Consider the following 12,409-nt stretch of genomic DNA (forward strand, 5'->3'; position numbering starts at 1 on the left):
AGACTTAATTGTTACAAAAATTCTTTTTTTATTAGGATTGTCAAATTATGGAACGAGTTACCGGGTGATATAGTGGAAGCTGACAGCTTTCAGCATTTTAAATCTAAACTTAAATCGTACTTAAATATTTGATTGTAATGATTTTGATTTATATTTTGTCTTTTCTTTTAAGGGAGTTTTTACACAGGGATAACCTCTTAACTTCCTTTTCTAGAAGTATTTTCTTTTTAGTTTTATTTGTATATAATAGTTATCATCTGCTTCTGGAATAAATAAAGTATGTATGTATGTATGTATGTATGTATGTATGGCAGTGAAAAGGCGGTGTGGGGGCGAGGGGTGTGCTGGGGGTGTGACAGTATGACTGACCAATCACGTCAAATATGGTTATGTAACGATATTAAATTTACATGTCCAAGCGAAGAAATTGTGCTGGAGGCTACAATCACTCTTTCATTTAACTCTTTTTCCGTAAAAGATCGGCATAAAAAACACTCAGCACACGACAAAAAGGTAAGTATTTCAATAAGAAACACATGAAATGTCGATTTTGTGGGTGTAGTACCAGTTTCTATGATGTTTACTGGAAGATTCGAAAACGACGTCGTCGCGCCGAATTGTGAAGGAAACTCTACGAAGGCCGCATTTGCACCTGATTTCGAAGTTATTGTTCGTGAACTTACGTCATTGTACACCACAAATTTCTCTCAGTTGTCTTCTTTACAGACTCTTCACACAATGTCCTCTGTTTTTTTGTTCACAAGCACCTTAGTTGGTCATAAAAGAATTTACGAGCGTTATCTGATTTCTCTGAGGTTTTGCCGATAAAGCTTATCATTTTTCTCACACCTACCAAACGATAACAGAATTATATTTACTAGAACGAGTATGATTATTTCCATTCATTCACATGGTATGTGAGATATCAAATGGATTGAGTTTTAGTGCTTTTGAGTCTCGACGGTCGCGGGATGATGTTCGAAGCGAATGCTTGTGTTTCATGTTGACTTCATGCTTAGCTCATAGTGCAAGGTGCGTCTTTTTATTTTTCTCTGTCTGTCGAACGTAGTTTAAACGTTTTGACTTTGTTCTTGTAAGCTATTTTTTTGGGACTGATTACAATTTTAGTTTGATCTTTAAAGAAAATGAGCGTATAGTGACGACGGCCGACTGCGGTAGCGGTTGGCTGACTTTTGGTCGGAACCTGCGAGCCGTATTGACGCGTTAGCCAATATCGACAAAAAATCTTTTCTTGACTGTAAAAGACACACATACACATAGGCTAAAAGAAGCAGACAAAAAATATAGTATTCTGCCTGAACCTCATCAAACACAGAAGTTGTAACCATACGCATAAACAGCTGTGTAGTTAAAGTTATGCGTTGATATGTGCTACGTGTTCTTCACTTATTTTCAATGAATTGCAGAGAAAAATGAAAGTTTTCGAAAATTGCGCAAAAAATGTTACTATGTACAGTAAGATATAGGTGGGAGAAAACTGTAATCGTTAGAAAACTTTAATCCTTAGAAGAATTTTGAGACTCAAGGCTCGTTGATTAACCATTTCTTCTTCATAAAACGTTATCACTTCATAGCGTTCGTACCACATAAACACGTGTACAACAATGACCTTATTCATGGTTTATCATCCAATCTCGACGAAAACTGATCTTGCCGAAGTTTGTTGATTTGTTTTCACCTAAATTGAATCGTATTTTGGTGAGATCGGACTCTACAGATAGTTTTAACAAAAGAGCTGTCTGGTTTAATTCGTAAAAACTTAGGTGACAAAATGTAACCTTATATACGAGCTTTGATGGCGTCATGCGGTGCAAAATAAACTAATACGCATAATACGGCTCGCATAATGTCTTACTAAAGATCAAATACTATACATTCCATTGGAAATTTCCCACACCAAAACAACGGAAACTTTACATAATAACTATGGAAAAGATCAATCATATAATAATCCTTTGGGATTATTCAGTATTATTATGAATAACTCAGAATGAGAGCTTTGTTTGTTTCACTGCAGACACATTGTTATGTATGTTTGTGTTCGTACCAAGAAAAAGTAACTTAGAGAAAAAGTGATATTTATTTGACACAGAAAACATATAAGATCGCATTGCCTGTTTAGCCAGCTAAGATCCACTGGCATAATCTGTAGTTCTTACCTACCCTTTTTCTGCCAGGAAAAGATTAAATTGTGTTGCTATTAGAGAGAATGAAGGTCAGGAGTAAGGAGATGGTTATGTAATGATTTAAGGTATATGTATAATTTGTTTGTTACTCCTCCAAGGAATGTCTACTGCGAAGAGAAGACGATGGCATATCCCTGCCTCAGTTACAGCAAAAACAACATTTAATCCTATTAGATCCATCGTAGACAGAATGAAAGTAACACCAAATCCCACAAAGAAAATGATTGCTCTATCAATAGGTAAGTTACAATGATAGATTTCTTCTGTCTCTGAGATGAAGAAAAGTGTTAGAAGGGAACTGACACAGGCTTTGCAGACCAAGCTAAGGTGGAATGAGAAAATCTCCACAACAAAGAAATATTACAACATACACATGATGGGTGTAGGAGAGTAACTAATATTATTATATTAATAATATTAATTTCCTGTTAGGAAAGAAAATGGCAAAGATTGGTTCTATTTTAACCTGGCTTGGTCTTATATTCAATTACCTAAATTTTTTTTGTCTAGGGGATCCATCAGTGTTTGGGAATTTAGAGCCTTGTCAAGAGATGTTGGAGGCTGTTGTGAAGTGCCTAAAGCAATCAAAACATAATGGATATGCTCCTTCAACAGGTTATTAGAATAGATAACTTTGTTTCTAGAGGTATCGCAGGATGAAAATTAGGATTTTCATTCAAACTGAATTAGTATACAGAATGGGAGCTTATTCTTTCATGCCAAGACTTTTAATAAGATAAGTTCATTTTATGATGCTTTTTTTTATCTACATCTTTTGTTTTTATCAGAACGTGATATGCACATGTTGAACTAAAATAGGGTGTGTGGGATTTTCTAGTTTCTTTTTTCCATTACTTTTTTAGATAAAGCATCTACGTCAAACACTTTGCTAAAAAGCTCTACTTTACAGTTAAAAAAATGATTAAAAAAAAGCATTAAAACACAAATGACACCCAATATGTCTAGATCACATTCTGATGAAAAACAGAAAGGTGTTGATTAAAAGCCCTCCCAGATAAAGTTATCTTGTAAAATATATTTCATATACAGTAGTTTTACAGTAGTAGCTCTGCTTAGTACAGAACTTACAGTAATTCTTAACTATGATAAATCATGTCCAACATGCATAAATGACCTTGATATTGCAGGTTATGTCAAGGCTCGAGAGGCAATTGCTGCAGAGCATTCCTATCCTTTCTCTCCAATAAATTACAAGGTAAAATGGCCTTAATCAACCAGTTAAAACACATTTGAGAAGAGTGTTAATTTTGGAGGAGAATGCTCAGTTCTCTGACATCTTTAATAGTAGGTTTTGGGAGCTTTTGATATCTTGTCCCATTTGTAAAAAGATAATGACAACCTTTTAATATTTTGTATTCAGTAATTATTATTATAATTTTGTGTTTTTAAGGATGTTGTTCTAGCATGTGGTTGCTCTGGGGCTTTGGAATTGGCTTTAGATGTTCTACTAAACCCTGGAGATAATGTTCTTCTGCCCAAACCAGGCTTTTCTATTTATCAGACACTGAGCATATCCCGAGGCCATGAAGTCAGACATTACAATCTTTTGGTATGGTTATCATTGGAGTTATGCAAAACTTAAGTGTGTTTTAAACCAGTGCAATCCAGGGTCATTTCCTGCTATTGCTTACACAAGTTATTACCTATAATTCTTCAGGAGTACAAACAATAAGGAAAAGTCAAAATATCTTTTATTTTCCAACTGATATCTATTAACAAATAATACTTGTATACAGTTGAAAATGAACTTAAGATGTTTGCAAATTACTTGTCTGGTTTAGCCCGAGAGATCCTGGGAGATTGACCTTGATCACCTTGAGTCACTGATTGATGACAGAACCAGAGCAATACTTGTTAACAATCCATCCAATCCTTGTGGTTCAGTTTATTCAAAAGAACATCTGGAAGCTATTCTCGAAGGTAAATATATGTCATCTCAATTCATTTGACCAAAAATAAATTCTCAAAGAAAGTAATGTAGTACATGACACAGAATCAAATTTTAGAACTTGATGACATTTATCAATCAAAGTTTTTTCACTAAACATCATTGTAATTATACTTTTCAGTTGCTGAAAGATACATGCTTCCTATTATTGCAGATGAAGTGTACGAATATGCTGTAAGTGCTCTACAAACACTAAAAGAAAAAAAATTAAAACCAAAAAACAAAAACAAATCAAAGAAAAACAAAAGAGGAAAAGAAACCAGGAATCATGTGTAATTTTTCCCACTTAGTGCATGTTCATTTTGGAATTAATTAACTGGCAGTAATGATAATTAATCCTTGGTAGTAGAAGAACAAAATAAAAATTTAGTCACTGATTGCAAGTCAGTTGACATGTCATTCTTCACTTAATTCAAATGTTTCATTTCTATCCCTGTTATCTCCAGGTTTTTCCTGGATACAAGTTTTACCCACTTGCACAGTTATCAGACAATGTTCCCATTTTGACTTGTGGTGCAATTTCAAAAAGGTAAGGAAATATGGATTTGCCTCAGACATGTACACTTCTCTGTAATTTCAACTAATGCAAATGGAAATGTGATGAATTCTTTGTTGATTTTTTTTCAGCCCTTTTTTCACTTGTTTCTAAAAATGTTCTTTCTTCTATCCTAGTTTATTATTATTAATTTTTGGTTGAGACACCTCATAAGCTTTCCTTCCCAATTTGAATACAATAATGGTAATTCCACATTATGTTTATCTGGCCATGCTTACTGCTAGGTTTCTTGTGCCTGGCTGGAGATTGGGATGGGTCATAATCTATGACAAAAATGAAGCATTTGAAAGTGAGGTAAGCTACCATAACCCATCATCATCTACATGCAGTGTAAATAAATAGCCTTTAGACACTAAAAATGTGAATTATTCATATTGATCTGGATGGTGTTAAAGAACACAGTGTCTTGAAACCTCATTTTTTTTACATGTGTATATCTTACTTGTTGCTCTGTTGCCCTACAAAAGATAATTATCTATTTATTAATATAATATTTGTGTAACAAACAGGTCAGAACAGGACTTATAGCACTTTCCCAGCAAATCTTAGGCCCAAACACTCTCATTCAAGGAGCTCTTCCAGAAATACTGACCAAAACACCACAAAGCTTTTTTGACAACACAATGAGGACAATTCAGGTGAGGAGAAATGTTGTAGCCTAATGATCCTCATTAGTAACTCTTTGAAGGGCCATTTTTAATAGAAATTATGTTTGGTTTCATAATTCATTCCTCTTGCAAAATGCAAAACTACCAGTAAGACTTATGGAGACTAGCTCTGTGCACACTAATTTTTCCTGGCTCAAGGTGTTTTGCTTGGTTATACTTTAAGTTCTCATTGGCTCTTTTATTTTGTTTACCTTGATTGGTGGCTGATCTCTCATTACTCTTCTTTTAGTTCAATACAACCAATAGACTAGAGACTATATGTATTACAAAGTAACTGAAAGAAGCAATGTTTACTTTGTCTTTCTTTTGACAGAAAAACGCTGAAATACTTTATGAGGCACTGCTAAGAATTCCAGAACTGGAACCCAAAATGCCATGTGGAGCAATGTATATGATGGTTAGTACTTTCCAGGGAAGTGGAAATTAAGCATCAGAAAAATCACATATGCCCTAAAATCTAACAGTCGAACTGCAAAACATTAAAAAGCCTTGATATTTGTTAATTTTTTTTCTGATATACACTGCCACAATGTACCTTGAGATCAAACAACAAGTACTCTTTAATTGGACCCTGAGATACAACATTTTTATATTTTTCTGTGAGCCCACTGTGCAACATGTCTTTCAAATAAATGTTACAATGAGTTAACCAGTACTAGGTCGTGAACCTAAAGACTTCAGTGGCTGGAAATTGAATAATTTGCATTCATATAGAGAGGTTTGCTATTTCAGAATCATTGTTATCACAAAGTGAATTCCACAATCTTGTAACAAGTCACGTTTACTTTATAAATAAACAAAATGAGTGCAGTACAGGAACAGGTAAAACTGGCCTATTCATTGTGCCAGAAGCATAAATTTTTTTCTAAGCAAGGATTTGATGAAAAGCCCAGACTGGTACACACTAGTGTAATACAAACCTACTTTTGACTTGTCTTTTTAATACACATTCTACATGCGTATGTGAAGTTAAAAGATCTCTTTTTTTCTTTAAGGTCGGAATTGACATATCCAAGTTAGATGGCATTGTGGATGACTTAGACTTCACTGAAAAACTGATCTCAGAACAATCAGTGTTTTGTCTACCAGGAAAGGTAGATAATTGTCACATAGGTGTTTTTCCTTTTTAGTATTAACTGTGAGCAGCATATGTGGCCACTATGAGTATTAGAAGGAAGGAAATCAAGTAAATGCCATCTAAATTAAAAAAAAAAGAATTGGATCCCATTTAATTGGAGTGCAAAGACAAAGTCAATTTCAACAAAGTTCAAGCCATTCTAAATTACCAGTTTATCTCAAATTCCATACAATTGTAGCTTGACATTACTGGTAATTGTCTAAATTATTTGGCTAAGTTTAAATAGCAGTGATTTACCTTATAACCACATTACCATTTAAACAGCAATTAACCCACACAGCATTATTCTGTGCTTAATGAATCAACTTATTTAACAACTGATTCTTCATTTCAGTGCTTTCAGTATCCAAACTACTTCCGCATTGTTCTGACTGTACCGGAGGAATTGACTCAGTTGGCATGCAAGAGAATCAACGAGTTTTGCAAAACTCACAGAAGAGTGATTGTCAAAAAGCCTCAGCCTGAATAGGTACAGGAGCTTGATCATATAACAACAGATAGTAACTATACAGACAAGAGTTGGTAGATTCTTCCTTAATAGTTGAAAGACTCAGACTTTGTTTGCCTCTTAATCACAAGTTTTTTTCATTTTTCAAGCTAATGCAGCATATTCATGGGTTGCTACAGTCATAGGATTTTGAAATTCCCTGACAAATATTAACTTTCCTTGACCAACTGAGTTAAATATTTAAAAAAGGATCCTGATAATGGTTGTGGTTGACCATGGCTAAAAGTATTCTATACTCTGACAAAACTAAAAATTGATTTTTTTCAATTTTTATAAGAATGTACAGGGAATTCTCTTGAAAGATACTTTAACTGGTGTACAATTTTAAATGAAGTTTAGCAACTGGTTTAGCAAAATCACAATCTAAACTATTTTCAATGTGACAAAATATTTTATTTAAATGTTGCAAATTGTACAAAATTGCAACAAGGAAAATATTTACTCAACTTACACAAACTACTTACAGTGATTGTGGTCCAAGTTAAACTTTATTTAAATCACAGACTTTTGGTCTCCAGAGTACCCATTTGAACAATGTATGTGATTTCAAGCAGATACTCAGGATTCCAAGGTTCTGTATCAGACAATTGTCCTTATTGAGACATATAACATTTTTTAAGGTTCAAGAACATTCATTAAATAATAAAGCAGGTAAATAGGTTTCATAAACCATTGGGGAAGCACACGAGGTTCAAAAGTTTATTTTTATCTTGTTTCAAACCACATTTGTCCAATATGTTAGATTGCAGATAATTAAATGTTAGGTTTGAACAGTCTTCAATGTGGAATTTTCAAACTTAAAGTAGCTAAATGTGTTCTATCTTTGTACATGAAAGGCTATTTTCATACTTCAATATTTGACAACTTTTCTAGTCAAATTTGCTGGAATATTTGCTATATTTTTCAATATGTTGGTGGTCTGTCAGAGAATCAAGTTTATTACAGTAGATAAACCCAGCTGGAAAATAGTTTTAATATTCTGAGATAAAATGTTTACTGTATGCTATACAGATGACGTTGGTCAAAGAATTGAAAGTTCATGTCCTAGAAAGATAATTAAAGTAAATTCTTTGTAATAGAGCCCAGTTAGTGCTCTAACTGATCAGAAATGTTTGATTTTTGTGCCTGTCAGGGACAGCTCTTTTTCTAAGGTACTGTTTGCCAAGAAAGGTTGTGTGAGAAAAGTTGCTTTCCCAGCATGGAAAACTCTCATTCCAAGCAACTGGAAAGGGGCTTTTAAAATCCTGAAATGATGGATATCGGAAATACTTAATTGCCTTAAATTTTTGATATAGGGACACCACTATGATATTTTCATACCTGTAGAAGTCAATGGAAACATATTTTCACTATTTTATTTATTAATTCAAGGAAGTGTAACACATTCACAAGGTTCAATTAGAATGGATACAGTCCCATTAATTAGAAGTGAAGTTAAAAGGGATATATATTGTAAAACTAAATGGTATTTACTTAAAAAGTTATTTAGTGGTCAAACTTGTTGTATAATAAATGAGTTGGTAAAGTGAGACATCGATTGACATGTGTAATCATTGTTGTGGGAGAGAAATAAAAATTGTATTAAAGCTCAGGAATTAGTCTATACTTTCATTTATGATGTAGAGATAACTACCGAAATAAAAATTTTCTTTCTTTTTTAATTGGGTACCCAAACACTGAATTGTGGTCTGCTGGTTAGCTAATGAACCCTTTATTCATCTCAAGTTTACCTAAGTTTGGCTGAAATGCCCCATAACAATTCTCTTATATAAACCTATTCACACAAAAAAGAGCATGACAAGAATATCCTACCAGTGTTCTCCCTTATTTTAAGCATGACAGGTAAAATGAATTTTCAAACTGGTAAAGTGATCCTTTTACCTGTTGAATTTTCAAGAATTTCAAGCAATTTTAAATGGTAATAAGAGGTACTACAGGCGGTAAATGTTACTGGTTACTGCCTGAAAAGGAGAACACTGATCCTACTGGCTAAAATTCAAGCCTCTGCCATTTCAGAGCACACCCCACAACACCAGACTCCACTTGCTCTGGAACAAAGTAAGTTTATCAATCAAAATCCCCATTTCTGCACCTAGGGGAAAGCAGCAACCTGTGCAAGACTTCTCCCTTACAACATCCACAAGGATAGTGGAATGGAAATCCCAAAGCATAGGACAACAGCAGCAAAGCTGCATGACAGCCAACAGCTATGGAAATGTGAATTTCAAAATGCCAATCACTACGTGTAATGGACGGTCCATCACAACAGCAGCTTCACATTACTTTTCGGATATTCTTCAAAGTCTCTTCTTAAAGGCTGAATGGGTGCAACTTAGCTGGGAGTAATGTTTGAAGTCCTTTCTACCAAAAACAAATTTTAACCTCATTAACTTTATACATCTGATTATTACAGTAATCCTCCTCCCTAGCTGTACACATTTCCAAAGGCTCCAGTATAAGTTATAAGATGTTGCTTTCACAGATGGTTGGTCAGGAAGGATAAAGTTCCAATTTGGTGTCTGACTAGTAAAGCAAGTTCTAAACCTCTTTCTTTTCTCTTTTTTTTTCCCACCTGTACAACACTTTATCAATTATCCATGAAAACCAGAGATCAAGTACATTTGACACACCCAAAGAGAGACCACCCCACTCCTGGAAAATAAACAAGGTCCTGGAAAATATTGCCGTAAATAATCTATTAAAAAATATCATCTTTGAGCTTTGCTCATAGAACACTATCTACTTCTTTTATTTTCTAATGTTTCTTTAATTACCAACCAGAGGCTATTGTTTTAAAACTTTAATAAATATTGTATCATTTCAAATACTTGTACTGCCATGCATTGGTTTCTGTTTTACAGTTGCACTACAAAATTAGATGTTGAATTGGATGCAAGACTAAAAAGTGTTTCCTTAACAGGACCTAAGAAAATAAGTTTTGTTTTATTTGGTATACTGCACTTAACACACAATGATCTCTTAGCTTGTGCAACATCTAATTCACACTGATAAGGTGTCCATCATCCTAGGGCATCAGACATCAGATAATTTTCAGCCAGCCACCCAGATTTCTTCAACTAAATTTCAATAACCTGAGCTATTTTTTTTCTTACTGGGAAAAGAATTTTGTTTTCTTGTGAATTAAAACTACTCCACCGACAATACATTTTTCTATGTAAACCCTTAGTTTGGAGTAGATAGCACTTTGTAGATGAAACTAGTATATGTATTTAACGAAATTATGCTCTGGCTGAGACTCACTGATATAGAGCCTTCAATTCTGATTCGCAGAAAATTTTAATTTCAATTGATTGCAATTTTATTTGTTTTATATGACAATTAAGAGAATCTGTTCTGGTTAAATATGACTTTCAAGAGATTTATTATTTTCCACAAGGGAACTAAATTACAATTTTGCCACCTTGTTCCTCAACATTGAAAGGAGTTCTGTTGATCTTCCCCTATGATCTTTTAGAGGAAAACCAGGATCACTTTTTGGTTCAGAAAGTTTTATCCTTCAGTGGAACAGTGTCATGTACTTGTTATTGACCGGGAAAGTCCTCCTGAAATGTCAATAGAAAACTGCCATTCCTCCAACACCTTCCCCCCCCCCCCCCCCCACCTTCCCAACCCATAACAAATACCATTTGCCATTTCACCTAGGAAAATATTCTACAATGTATCTTTCGATTCATGCTAGTAACAATTTTAAACCACAACGTTCTCTAAAGGGGAAATTGTGGAAAGTACAAAAGTGAAACAAGATTCTATTAAAACGAATGTGCGAATTGACATGTTCCCATTACTTTCATATGTATTTGAAAGCAGGCCTGCACGACAATTCGGTAATTTACTGTTCACTGGTTTTGGATATTACAGCATGTAGACAACAGCAGTCAAAACAATCAAGAAAGAGCAAAGAAAAGGGAACCAGGGCAAACCCTTGAACACAGAAAGTGAAATTACTCACGGCTGTATTCCCCAGAATCTCTGCGTCATTTCCAGCCTCGAAAGCTGTTGTATTTCCCAGTGTTGGATCCAGAACTCGCCCGCCATTCTTCGAAGGTTTCTTGTTAAGTTCCTCGCGTCGTGTGCGAAAGAAACCCAAAAAAACACGCCCGACAGCTAGTGCAATGAGGATTAAGCTTAATCAATGCCCAGAGACTGAACATGAACCAGATTGAAACCAGTAATTGCTTAGGGTTAGATTGCTGATTAAACTCAGCACCTTTCACAGGAAGAACGCGAACGAGTCACATGCTGTTAATATCCTTTCTTAAAATGCCGCCAATTTATTTTACCGTATTGACCAATCACAAAACTAGTTCCAGGATAGCTAACAACTAAGTAATCAAGCATGTCTCAACTTGCCCGGTTATTTTTATCTTGTCAATGGAAAGGTAATTCTGTCGGTTATTCAGAGAACAAAAGCAAAATAGCGATTGTGACAATCATGATAACAAGGAAACAAACAAATAAGATGACTCGAAGTTTGATAAAAATTAACGTGGATATTGATTATCACCGCTGAAAAAGAAAGAAAAAAACCCCATATTACATCTCACTGAATTGTGCACTCACTTTAACTACGCAATTCTAACGCTACACTTGTCCTCACTGTCTACATTCTTCTAGTCTACTCTTCTTTCTTCTAAAGAACATGCCTATACACTCACTACTGACAGATATGGATGGGGATGCCAGGTAGCTGACCTTGGGAGATTAAACATTTGTTCTTAGTACACTAAACCAAACAATTTTACGAGACTTTCGAAATGAACAAAAAATAATTAATCATAATGCTTCCGATCAACTGATCAACCCCTGACTACGTCAGCCAAAACTGACGTGAACTTTCGTGTGCCGAGGTCCGAAGCAAGGTAAACGGCAGACAAACTAAGTGCATCCACTTAGAAGTTAGACAAGACTGTCACAACTCGGAAACTCATCACCACAGCTCAAACCTAGACAACTTCGGAAATCGAATTCGTACAGTAACTACATTCTAAATATAACTGAACGAAAGATTAAATCATATAATGAACTGACCAACTAAATTAAATAAATACTTAACAACATTATAAAAGTACTGATGAGAACAAATTTTCTTTCCACGAAAGCAGAACATTTTAGAAGCTTTGACTCAAAATTTCCGTTGATAAAAAGCCACTACAGGCAGCATCAATCAGCACGTCCAAAATAGCCTGAGGCGCGCATATTCCTTATATGGAAAATGGAAAGAGCGGGAAAATCCTGTCGCGGCGTTCCTTTCTAAGATCGATTCGCGAGCATTTTTTTAGAGAACAGTTCAAACGTGTGTCAGTTTCTTGCAAGATAAGAAGTCTAAGTAGCCAGCCCGAAGT

The 12,409-nt window shown here is 34.7% G+C and overlaps 1 protein-coding gene across 2 annotated transcripts; it reads left to right on the top strand.

Annotated features, from left to right (window-relative positions):
• The first annotated feature begins 395 nt into the window (after window positions 1-395).
• Window positions 396-8,660, top strand: LOC131783659 (tyrosine aminotransferase). 2 transcript variants are annotated; one of them, XM_059100420.2, is made up of 13 exons: window positions 396-513; window positions 2,306-2,446; window positions 2,718-2,822; window positions 3,356-3,423; window positions 3,619-3,777; window positions 4,010-4,148; window positions 4,298-4,350; window positions 4,623-4,705; window positions 4,957-5,026; window positions 5,242-5,370; window positions 5,714-5,797; window positions 6,396-6,494; window positions 6,873-8,659. In XM_059100420.2, the coding sequence occupies exons 2-13, from the start codon at window positions 2,308-2,310 to the stop codon at window positions 7,005-7,007; spliced, it is 1,263 nt and encodes a 420-aa protein (XP_058956403.2). In that variant the 5' UTR covers window positions 396-513; window positions 2,306-2,307; the 3' UTR covers window positions 7,008-8,659. The 2 variants fall into 2 exon arrangements, with proteins under 2 accessions (XP_058956403.2, XP_058956402.2); XM_059100419.2 differs by lacking the exon at window positions 396-513 and adding an exon at window positions 583-1,032 and having other exon boundaries at window positions 6,873-8,660.
• The last annotated feature ends 3,749 nt before the right edge of the window (window positions 8,661-12,409 follow it).

This window comes from Pocillopora verrucosa, chromosome 3 (genome assembly GCF_036669915.1).
Source record: "Pocillopora verrucosa isolate sample1 chromosome 3, ASM3666991v2, whole genome shotgun sequence".
NCBI lineage: Eukaryota > Metazoa > Cnidaria > Anthozoa > Scleractinia > Pocilloporidae > Pocillopora > Pocillopora verrucosa.